At 34.0% G+C, this 12,492-nt stretch overlaps 2 protein-coding genes across 2 annotated transcripts; both read right to left on the bottom strand.

The window, feature by feature from the left end:
* Positions 1–1,449: 1,449 nt before the first annotated feature.
* Positions 1,450–1,950, bottom strand: LOC111207911 (U-box domain-containing protein 27-like). Its single transcript, XM_048749550.1, has one exon. The coding sequence runs from the start codon at positions 1,948–1,950 to the stop codon at positions 1,450–1,452; it is 501 nt and encodes a 166-aa protein (XP_048605507.1).
* Positions 1,951–2,436: 486 nt separating this feature from the next.
* LOC111213245 (UDP-glucuronate 4-epimerase 6) lies at positions 2,437–4,328 on the bottom strand. The gene has a single exon (XM_022714948.2). It carries the CDS (start codon positions 4,107–4,109, stop codon positions 2,742–2,744), a length of 1,368 nt encoding a protein of 455 aa, XP_022570669.1. The 5' UTR covers positions 4,110–4,328; the 3' UTR covers positions 2,437–2,741.
* Positions 4,329–12,492: the final 8,164 nt, after the last annotated feature.

Genomic DNA, 12,492 nt, shown 5'->3' with positions numbered 1-12,492 from the left:
ATTGTGTTGATTAATTTATAATATATTATATATAGTTAGTTAATGTGGTTTTTATCATTATATATTTTAAGACTAACGTTTCGTACCAAAATAATTTTTTCGCTCTTTGATGTTCGATAGTTTTGTGAATATATATATATATTTCATCTTAAATAGTTGGTTGTTCAAATGTGGACCTATGATAAAAAACGTTCATTCATTTTTGGTTTGGTTCTTGTGTTATATGTATTTTCCATTTATATGTTCTCAGACATTTTTTCAATATGTTTTAATTATATTAAGTTTGTTAGTTATTTATGTCTTCAGTTATTTTTTCTATTTATATGTTTTTCTAGTCCTTTTTTATATGTTCAGTTATGTACTCACTGTTTAGTTATTGTTATTTTCCATTTTGTTCTATGATTGTTTTTTTTAAATGATATAATTTTTTATAGTGTCTAAAAAATGTTCATCTCCTTCAAGTTACTTCTTATAATGATTTATATACACATTATATTGATATTAATTTTATTTTTAAGACATCATCTTGTTCTGTTAGTTGAAATATTTACATGATTTCCATTGTCTTTAAATTTTTCATGGAATTAATATTTTAATCAAGTTGATTTTTCTTGTTTTTTTGCCAGTGATTTTGTATTGGTTCTAACATTAATAGACAAAAATCGAAACTTTAATATTCAAATGTTTTTTTCTGTTAGATAAATTGTTATATTTAGTTTCCAAAGATTAGTCCAAATTACTACTTTTAATGGCTGCATAGTTAATTATTTTCTGGGAAACTAAAAGACATTAAAACTTTTGGTGCTCCACAATCAATCCTTTTTTTTTCACCTTAGAGAAAGTGAAGAGCAGCTCTCAACTCGTAAGCATAATGATATAAATGTGTGACTTCAGCATTAGAATATAGTAGTTGTGGAGCTGGAGCATAGAGTTATCAACATTAAGCCAAGCTTTCCAAGTATCATCATCCCTGTAAAGAGAGCATGAAATGAACAAAAAAAAGCATGAAATCACTACATTAACAACTTAGAACAGTATTACAATTATCTATGCAATCATTCAGCTGAAAAGAAAATTACAATTTTTTACACATAACTGAAACTTATACCTTGAACATGCAAAACGCCTAGATGGTTAAAACATCCTTCTGCACCAAACCTGGGTGAAAAAAAAAATCCAAACGAAACATTGTGTCCTCATCAGAAATATATGTAATTCATGAATTCTCAACAACAAAAGAGAGAGAAGGGAACCAAAAAAACATATACCTTCGGTTATTTTATGAATCTTAAAACCAAGAACTCAAAACGGTAAAAAGCATCAAGTAGAAAAAATTTATAGTTCTAGTACTCATATATAGTAACAGGATCTTCGTAACGCCGTTAGTACTCGTAACCGCTTCAAGCGCCTTCTCTTCTTTGAAAATATAAGAGACGCTCCAAAGCACCGTCACGGCGCTGTCGATACTTTCATCAGCTTCTTAACCACCGTCTTCAAACACTCGCCGTCTCCTCCGCAGATTTCCGATCTGCCTTCCTTTGTGGATGCTAAACTCTTGAGAAGCTTCAAAGATTTCTCCGTCACCGAAACACTCGCTCGTTGGATCCGTGAAAGATAAGAGACGCTCCAAAGCACCGTCACGGCGTGCTCCGTCGCCGCCGTCGATACTTTCATCAGCTTCTTAACCACCGTCTTCAAACACTCGCCGTCTCCTCCGCAGATTTCCGATCTGCCTTCCTTTGTGGATGCTAAACCCTCGAGAAGCTTCAAAGATTTCTCCGTCATCGAAACGCTCGCCGTCGTTGGATCCGTTAACAGCTTCGTAAGACCCTTGATGAGCTTCTCTCGGATTAGATTGAGTTTCACGCGCCTCGGTGAGCTGATTGCGATCAAGCAGAATAGCGTCGCTTTGATTAAGCTCGAATCGGAGTCTCTTCTAATTGATTTCATTAGCTCGCCGACTAAACCGTCTCTCTCGGCGATTAAGACCTTTGACTCACCATCTGGCCATAAGGTGGAGGAAAGGGATTTTCTTTTTCGTTTTTTCGAGAAGAGGTGGAAGGAATTCCTTAAGAGGGTATTGAAGAACATGGATAACAGTTGAGGTTCAGTAACAGAGATTGAATGAAGAAGAAACAGAGAAGATGGAGTCAAAAAAAAAGAGAATCGATAGGGTTTTTTTTACTTAATTGGGCCGCAGATGACCAGAATAATATAATTTGGCAGGAAGAACGATTGTTATTTGTGGATTTTACTAAACAAAGTCCAGCGAAAAAACATATGCACCTGAGGCCCAAACGTATCTCAATAGACTGAAGCCCATCTGACATGTCCAAATGAAATGTTCTGATTGGAGGAATATTTTTAGTGATGTGGACAGCTTCTTTGCTCTCTATATCTTGCTTTTAGTATAGTATAGATCCAACAGGTAAGATCTGCTCTCTAATAAACACTTTCCAGCAAGATCATTAACCCATCATTTATTACATAACAAACCCCACTTAATTATATATCCAACTATACCCCTTTTTCTTTCTCTTTTTTTCATTTCTCCTTCCACATATCTGTCTATTATAACATACAGCCTGTGGCAATTAAATTCCCACACATTAATGAGTTTTGGCATTTTAAAATAAAAAAAAAGGAAAAAAAAGAAAGAAATCTGTCCCTGTAAATATCTTTTTTTTGTAAAACGAAAAATCAAGCATGTTGATGATAATGAAGCAGAGAGAGAGAGATTATTAAGCGGAATCATCGGCGTGAGAGTTTTCCTTTTTTACCCTCGGCTGTATCCCGTAATAACCAACGTACCACTTGACGAACTTCCTCAACCCCGTCGCAAGATCCGTCGTTGGTTTATACCCAAAGTCTCTATACGCTAAGCTCACATTCGCATGCGTGTACGGCACGTCACCGTTTCTAGGCATTTTGATCAGATGCTTCTTCGCTTTCGTGCCCAACAAACCTTCCAATATCGAAACCAATCTCCCGACAGGAACCGGAGAAGTGTTCCCGAGGTTGTAAACACGCAACTGAGCCGGCCCTCGCTTCTTTCTGCCGCTTCCGGTGCTTTTCTCCGCCGTGTCCAACGCACCGACGCATCCTTTAACGATATCGTCGATGTAGGTGAAGTCACGCGCCACTTCTTGATTGTCCTGAGTTCTATAAATATCTATCGACTTCCCGTGGAGTATGGCTTTAGTGAAGAAGAAGTAAGCCATGTCCGGTCTTCCCCAAGGACCGTAAACCGTAAAGAACCGGAGTCCGGTTAACGAAAGACCGTAGATGTGATTGTAAGTATGCGCAATCTCCTCCCCTGCTTTCTTCGTGGCCGCGTAAAGACTCGCCGGCTGGTCCGTCCTGTGCTCTTCGGAGAAGGGGTTCTCGGTGTTGAGCCCGTACACGGAGCTCGACGAGGCCCATACGATCGCGGGCTGAGGGTTAGCCGCTTTGGCTACTTCGAGGAGGTTCACGAGACCGGCGATGTTCGAGCTAATGTAGGACTGAGGGTTCTTCATGGCGTAGCGAACTCCGGCTTGAGCCGCTAAGTGGAGGACGTGAGTGAAAGGGACGATGTCGAAGAGCTTGCGCAAGAGGGGCCCGTCGTTGAGGTCGCCTTCGACGATGAACACTTGTTGCTTCTCTAAGAGGTTTTGTCTTGCTCTTTTGAGTGACGTGTCGTAGTAGTCGTTGAAGTTGTCGAACCCTAAGACTCCGTCGCCGCGTTTTCTTAGGGCGATGGAGCAGTGGGACCCGACGAACCCGGCTGCTCCGGTGACTAGGACGGAGAGACCGTGCTGTCGTTTTGCTGTCGAGGATTGCCTCACGCGCTTCTCCCAAGCGGAAGAGGAGGAGGAGGAGGAGAAGATTCCGGTGGATAAGAAGCTGCGTCGGTGGAGGTGGTGCGATGCGGCGGCGCGGCTGTCGGAGAGTGGGTGGTAGTTGAATGCGAAGAGGAGGAGGAGGAAGAGAGCGACGAGCAGTGTTGCTCGGAAGAGGACTTTGGAAGAAGCATTGAGGACTTTGGTGCTGTGGATCTTGCGGAGGTAGCTGTTGTACCTCTCCAGCTTCACCGTCTTGCTTGTATCCGCCGTCGCCGATGGGGGCATTTTCGTCTTTTTATAGGAACTCTTACTGATCTAGATTTGTATGTGGATTCTTATCCCTGGATCCAAGAAGGGGCTAGAAGAAAAATGTTACAATTATTATTTTAAGGGAGGACTTAGAGGGTTTGAGAGAGTTTTTGAGACCTGAAAACCAAAGTGAAGGAACGATCTGATGATTTTATAAAGAGAAAGAGAGAGATTTTGCTGGTCGGAACCCATTTTCTCTGTAATAAATATAAATATATAATATACATAACGAGTTAATATATAAAATAAAATAAATAAATAAATAAGTTTGGTTGTATTTTACCCCACAAGAAAAACAAAGAATATTGCTGTACTTGTGTATGGTGTGACTTTGGTTCGTAAACACGAGTGTAAATTTACCCGAAATACAAGAAGGATTTGCTAGTTAGGCTTATGCCACATTGGATAAAGTTAGATTGTTCTCCATTTCTTACAGAGTTTTCTTTTGTTATCTTCAAAAAGTCTTTGTGTTATTTACTTATATTTATAGTCAATATCTGTTTATTAGTTTTTTCATTATCACTAGATATTAAAGTCGGGTTCTTTATCTTTATAGATACATTATGGTGATGATTTCAAATTGTATTCAATCAAATTCTCATTTTAAAATTTTTGCTCAATTTTATATTTAAAGATAACAAATTAGAAGAGGTATAGATAAATATAAATATTAACTATAATTGAAACAATTTATTGATAGATATAGAGATATATATATAAACAACCTTAGTCAAATCTAATAACATGTAAGTTTAAGCTTTTTTAATAAATGGTATATTAAAGTAAATAGATTTTACTATACTTAATGTTTTCTTAGTCAAGTTGAGTATATCAACAGCACTCTTCGATATAATAAAAGAAGAAGCATGTGAGGTACGTAAAAAATAAGCGAAGATAACATTTGAGATTGTAAAACATGAACTTAACCAACTGGAGAAAGCCTTTTTTTCAAAAAAAAAAAAAAAAAAAACTTAACCGACTGGATTTTTAATAGAATAGTAGCGGCTGTTCTAAGACTTAACAGTAAGTGTGCATACTTTATTTTTTGTTAATAAGAAGAAGAATAATAATAAGTAATGGACCTTCGTTGTCAAAGTATATAACCAAATGGTTCAAATAATTAAGGTAGTTTAACACATTGGTTAACTGGTTAAGCAAGAGGACAACCCCACTTCTGTTTGTCTTGTGGTGTAAGGGACAGGAAAATGTGCCCATGTGAGTCCCTCTGCATGTTCGTATTGTGAACATTCGAGGCAATTTTATTTGCTGAATTTTACATTGTGTTCTAAATTATCATATATTGTGAGATTGGGGTGTGATCAACTTATTATAAAAATATTAAAACAGTACAGGTTGAAAATAAATGAAGCCCTTTTAGGACAAAAGCTATAAAATAGTTAGTCCACGCGTTTTCACAAGATGATTGAATTCTGCGCAAAAAAATAAAAATCAAAAGTATATAGTATACCTTTTTTTTTGTCACAGCTAGATCTGATCAGATCACCATGAGTATCAGATCAGATCACCATGAGTATCGACTTATTGCAGTAACATGAATAAAGCGATGAATTCAAATCAAATTTAAAGACTGGCATAGTTATTTCTGCAGCTTGTTTCTGGACTTGCAAAGTTTCAAGTAGATATGTATATATAAACGAGTACGAAAGAATCAATTCGTTTCAAGTAATATTGTACCCTTAGCTTATATTATTTTGAAGTCATTTTAAACATTTCCTAAAGATATCTACTCGTTGATCGTATATATGTAGCAAAACTAAAGATATGCAATATCAGTCTTGAATACATGAACCAATATTCATCCCGGCCCTACTCCCTAGCAAAGGTTTTTCTATAAAACCTGAGATTTAAATCTTTTTATAAAGTTTATTTAGTCTTTTACCCGAGATTAAAAAATGTACAGCTTTTATTTATTTTATTTTTTGCGGCAAACGGCTATTCTATTACTTGGTTTGGATAACCAGATCGGAATAGAACAACCAATAAAACAAAAAGATTTATGAAAAGAACGGGCATTCCTAGTTAGCGAATCAGCAATTCCATTTTGCAACTTTGGGAAGTAGTTGATTTTGAAATCCGAAAAACATATTTGGAGAATTTGAATGACTTCCTGTTCGGCTGAGAAATTTGACCACGTTTGTGAGTCTGCTATCATTGCAATCAGGTACTTGCAATTCATCCAAAAATCTAGAGTGCAGCTTTTATTAAAAATATTTATTCGGTGATATATACCATAGTATATAGGTATGATCCAGACTTAGTGGTGAGAGAAATGGACAATATCGAACAAGTTAAACATCATAATCTAAGTAAAAAAGATAAATTAAGTTATATAGCTACACCTCCGCTTTAGTTCTAACTTCTAAACATATTACAAAACAGTAGAGCCAAAACTTACCTTTTCTTTATCCAATATTCTACTGCAAGATTAAAATACATGTATTAAATAGTAGGGCTGGACATTTTATCCGTTAAATTTGATTCGATTCGTTATTCGTCTCGATTCGATCCGAAATTTCCAGATATCCGTAAACTTTCGAAGCAAAGCAAATACTAAAAATCAATATCCGTTAAAATCGAAGCAAATCACAAATATCAAAATTTTGAGAAGCGGATATCTGCTCCGATCCAGAAATATATAAATATATATACATTTTGATTATACTTAATGTTTTAAATGTATAAGTTTATATAATTATTATTATAACATACGATTTGACAAATTCTATTCACATTATTACTTGTATAAAAGTATTACATAAAAAATAAGAGAAAAAAATTTATAAAACAATTATAACTTTTTTCTTAAGTTTTGTGTTATTATAATTGTTAACTAAGTTTAAAATTTACAAAATATGTAGTTTCACTATTTCTTTTAGTTTTTATTTTGTATATCATGCAAAAAAAATATATTAAAAAAAAATTTGTATTATTTTTTCAAGATTATTTGTATTAATCAAAGTGGATGAGATATCCGTAAGTATTCGTAAATATCCGCAAATATCTATTTATTTTTCGGATATCCGTTTTTCCGGATATCCGTATTTTTCCGAAGCAAAACAAATAAAAAAATTAGATATATGTAACATATACGAAGCAAATCACAAATACCTTTACAAATCCGGATATCGGATCCGTGTCCAGTCCTATTAAATAGATAACTCTGTGCTTTAGAAGTAGAAATCTATCCAGGAAAACAAAAACAAAAATCAGATCAGTGGTTCGCTTTGACTGATGATATCCCCCAACCAAGTAAAATAATTTTGATTATATGTGATCATACAGATAGAATGAAAGACAAGAAAACAAAAGAGTTGTATGGACAAGTTGGAACTTGGAAGAAACCTGGGTCAGATTTCAAATCAGAAGATAACTTTTTGGCTTGTAAAAAGTTATTAGCGAATAAACATGTAGTTTCTTTATTGTAATCATATCAATTGCTTTAAAATGTCTAATTTGAAACTTCTTTCATTGGATGCGATATCGTATAGGTCCCCCGTTATTACTTCTTTTTATTTTCGTTTATTTTGGTTGAGTGCCAATATTCTCTCTGATTACGATGCATACTACTTGCTGATAAATTAGATAACAAGTCTTTGCAATACTAGTACTTAATAAACTACAAATTCGTGGAAATGTGTATATCTCTCGAGATTCTAAGGTTATTGTCAAGCAAGATGTTTTAATTTAATCTGACTTCGATTTGCACTGGTCTCTCAAAGTAAGCTCAAAACCTCGTTTGTTGCTTAGTAGATTCACCATGTTCTTCATTTATTGCAGAAGCTCATGCTAGTTAATTTTATTTTGTTTGGAAGGGCAGCCATAAAGTATATCACTACAAGAAAACAGCGGCATACTGAGGGAAAAAATCGTCGGTATGTCGTCGGAATAACGCTATTCCGACGATATACCGACGAAAAAAGTCCTCGGAAATAACTCCTCGGAAATTCATCTTTCCTCGGAAATTCCTCGGAAATTTCCGACGGAATTCCGAGGAAATGAATTTCCTCGGAATATTCCGAGGACTTTTTTCGTCGGAAATTCCTCGGAATATTCCGAGGAATATGTCGTCGGAATATTCCGAGGGATACACTTCCTCGGAATATTTCCAAAATTCAAAAAAAAAATTATAAATTTATTTTTTTAAATTGAAATTCAAAAATATAAATTAAAATTGAAATAGAAAACATATTTAAAAAACAAAAAATAATAAAATAGTTTTTATAAATAAAAAAATGTTTTATAAATACAAAATTAGTTTTAATAAATATAAATATTTTTATAAATATGAAATCATCTTTTTATAAATCATCTTTTTATAAATACAAAATAGTTTTTATAAATACAAAAAATAATAAAATAGTGTTTATAAATAAAAAAAATGTTTTATAAATACAAAATTAGTTTTAATAAATATAAATATTTTTATAGATATGAAATCATATTTTTATAAATACAAAATAGTATTTATAAATACAAAAAATAATAAAATAGTGTTTATAAATCAAAAAATGTTTTATAAATACAAAATTAATTTTAAAATATGAAATCATCTTTTATAAATCCAAAAAACGAATTTATATACAAAGAACGTTTTGTATATTTAAAAATAGTTTTTATAAATACAAAAATAAAAAAATAGTGTTTATAAATCAAAAAAATGTTTTATTAATACAAAATTAGTTTTAATAAATATAAATATTTTTATAAATATGAAATCATCTTTTATAAATCCAAAAATCGAATTTATATACAAAAAAGTTTTGTAAAATCGAATTTATATAAACGTTTTGTAAATACAAAAATAATAAACAATTTATAAAAAAAATTCTAAATCAATTCAACACAACCAAATCACAATTCTAAACCTGTTACACAACAAATCACAATCCTACCCAATCACCCTAACAAAAATCTATCAAAAAACTTCTAAAATCATCTAATCTACTTAAAAACCTAACAAATAGGACCTAAGAGAATGGGATAAGGTCCTTACATGATTTGTAAAGGAATGGAAAGGATTCGCCGGAGAGATCGTCGCGAGAGAAGGTGGAGAACGCCGGAAGGAGAGAGAGATCGCCGGAGAGGAAGAAGAGAGAAATGGGGAAGAAGAGAGAAATGGGGAAGAAGATGCGGTTCGAGTTTATAAAACCTTGGTTCTGACGGATATTTTCCGTCGGAATTCCCTCAGTATTTTCAATTTCAATTTTCGCGAAATATTTGGCGGCTTGTTTGCCCGGTTAAATGAAAATATTCCGAGGAAATTCCGACGGCCACTTAAATATCCGTCGGAATTTCCTCGGAATATTTTCATTAATTCGAGGAAAAAGAATATCATGTGCATGTATTTCTATTAATTTATATTGTTCCTCGGAATTTCCTCGGAATATTTCGAGGAAATACCGAGGAACTAGTGTTTGGGGTTTCAAAACATCAATTTTTTTTGCCGTATTTCATTTCTTATACAATTGTAATGCATACCATTGAAGATTCTTTGTATAGATGAGCATAAACCATGAAATAACAAATTTCAAAACGAATTGTAAGTATTCCCTTTACCGTTCATTAAAGTGTATAAGTGTTTCTCTTATGTTGTGGGAATTTCGTTCATACAATCGGAAAAGTGTTTATTATAGGGTAATGAACAAATTTTTGACTTTATAATGAACGTAAGACACTTAATAAGGGTTATATAGGTGTTATTCAAACCGCAAAACGTTGTTTTCGGTTTAAAAACCCTATTTCCTCGGAATTTCCTCGGAATATTCCGAGGGAATTCTGAGGAAACCCTTTTCTTCCTCAGAATTTCCTCGGAATATTCCGAGGAAATTCTGAGGAACTAGTGTTTGGGGTTTCAAAATCTTGAATGTTTTTTTATAAACGGATCGATCGATGTATTTATGTCCAAAAACGCATTGATCGATCACTAAGATGGACCAAAGCGTAACAATGTGATCGATCGATGAGATTATCCCATCGATCGATCAAGGATCTCAAGTGTTCCTCGGAATTTCCTCGGAATATTCCGAGGAAATTCTGAGGAACTAGTGTTTGGGGTTTCAAAATCTCGAATGTTTTTTTATAAACGGATCGATCGATGTATTTATGTCCAAAAACGCATCGATCGATCACTATGATGGACCAAAGCGTAACAATGTGATCGATCGATCAAGGATATCAAGTGTTCCTCGGAATTTCCTCGGAATATTCCGAGGAAATTCTGAGGAACTAGTGTTTGGGGTTTCAAAATCTCGAATGTTTTTTTATAAACGGATCGATCGATGTATTTATGTCCAAAAACGCATCGATCGATCACTATGATGGACCAAAGCGTAACAATGTGATCGATCGATGAGATTATCCCATCGATCGATCAAGGATATCAAGTGTTCCTCGGAATTTCCTCGGAATATTCCGAGGAAATTCTGAGGAACTAGTGTTTGGGGTTTCAAAATCTCGAATGTTTTTTTATAAACGGATCGATCGATGTATTTATGTCCAAAAACGCATCGATCGATCACTATGATGGACCAAAGCGTAACAATGTGATCGATCGATGGGTATATGTCCAAAAACGCATCGATCGATCACTAGTTCGTCGGAATTTCCTCGGAATATTCCGACGGATTGATGTTTCCTCGGAATTCCGTCGGTATATTCCGAGGAAATTCCGAGGACACCCAAATTTTGGGTTTCCTCGGAATTTCCTCGGAAATTCCTCGGGAAATTCCGAGGATTTCATTTTCCGTCGGAATGTCCGTCAGAATACCGATGTTTTCTTGTAGTGTATTTTTATCACTTTATTTGTTCTAAGTTATTTCTTGGACGTTAAAGATCGGTATGTAGTGTACTATTCTATTTGTAGCAACTAGGAGCATTGACCCCGCGTAAGCGCGGAGTTGTGGACAAATTTTTTGTTTCATCTCAATATTTGTTAGGGTTATTGTAGTTGTGAATTTTGCGTTTTGAGTTGTTTTCAAGGTTTTTTTATTTTTATAGGGTTAGAGTTGTGATGATGAATTGTGTATGCATTGTTCTCCACTTATGGAGTACTAAACTGTAGTGTTAGTAATGTGATTGATATAGTTCGTGATGTTGTTTGCTGTGTCACTGAGACTTATTGTTTGTTTGTCTTTTTAATTTGTTTTTTGTACTATTAAGAGTACATAAATTATATTAAAGTTGTTGAGAGTACCTTTTGTTTCTGGATATTTTTTCTCCAGTTTAGTTGTGTAAGTTTTGTGTATTAAGTAATAATTTTTATTATCCTTATTATGTTTGTTATATGTTTCTTTTTTTATTTTTAAACTTGTTGCTCTTAACGGACTTTTAAAACAAATACATGAAGACTTGTAGAAATAACTATAACAGTTCTGAGTATTTGGGCCTTAATGGGTTTTAAACGAATTTATGTATTTCTCATAAGAAGGCAATAACATTGACCTATTGACATTGGGCATGTAAGCTGTTTTTATAAGATAAGAGGAGTGAACAGGTTGAGATGTTGTTGCCGCCTTTGTGTCTGTCGGGATTTTATCTTGTATATTCTGGTTTGGTTGTGTTTGTTTCTCTTTTATTTGATGGGTAATATGTAAACAAAAATCATTGTTAGTTGTATTTATCAGAGTTCGTAATTTACTCTGTTTTTTTGTTTAGGTAATTTCACTGATCTTGGTTGTCGTCTTCGTCTTCTTCTTTGCGAAAGTAAGTTTGTAAATTGTAAAATAGTTGGCCGTGTAGTTTGTATTTGTTTAGCTGACTCGATGTATGTGTCGTTGAGTTTTAGTTGAGGTGATTGATTTGGTATATTTGTTTTGAAGTTTATTTCTAAGATTAGACAAAAAAGAGAGGTGATCATTAATGATTTGTCTTTTTTGGAATTCTAGTTTTTGGTGTTTTAATTGTTTGGGATGTTGTGGTTTCTTTTAAGCTGTAAAATAAAGGTTTGTGTAACATTAGTTTGATAAGTAAGGGAGATAAATAGGCGACCACATATTTTGGGTAGAAAATATTTTGATTATTATGTTAGCACAATATAGATAATAATATAAAATGAATTGTGTGTAGATTGTTTCTTACGGATCAATGAGGAGACGGATAACGACTCGGGTTGTTTCTTTGGTAAGGCCAGAGCCCTAGACAGAACGGATTTGCCCAACCACATCTGCGAGTTTAAATATCAGTTATGATATCGAAACATAATATAAACCCAGATGCAATATGATAATATACCTGGGAGTTCTAGGTTTGTGTTCGCAATCACTTGAAAATTGTCAAACAATCTAATTATGACTGGAGATTGATCTTAGGAGCATCCGTGATGACTTCATCAATAATAGTT

The sequence above is a fragment of the Brassica napus genome, chromosome C3 (genome assembly GCF_020379485.1).
Source record: "Brassica napus cultivar Da-Ae chromosome C3, Da-Ae, whole genome shotgun sequence".
Taxonomy (NCBI): Eukaryota; Viridiplantae; Streptophyta; class Magnoliopsida; order Brassicales; family Brassicaceae; genus Brassica; species Brassica napus.
The sequence above is the reverse complement of the archived record's forward strand: the minus strand, read 5'-3'. Positions and strand labels throughout refer to the sequence as shown.

Bases quoted from the DNA above. Each gene is read 5' to 3' on its own strand.
- LOC111207911 (XM_048749550.1), bottom strand. From the start codon at position 1,950: ATGAAATCAATTAGAAGAGACTCCGATTCGAGCTTAATCAAAGCGACG.
- LOC111213245 (XM_022714948.2), bottom strand. From the start codon at position 4,109: ATGCCCCCATCGGCGACGGCGGATACAAGCAAGACGGTGAAGCTGGAG.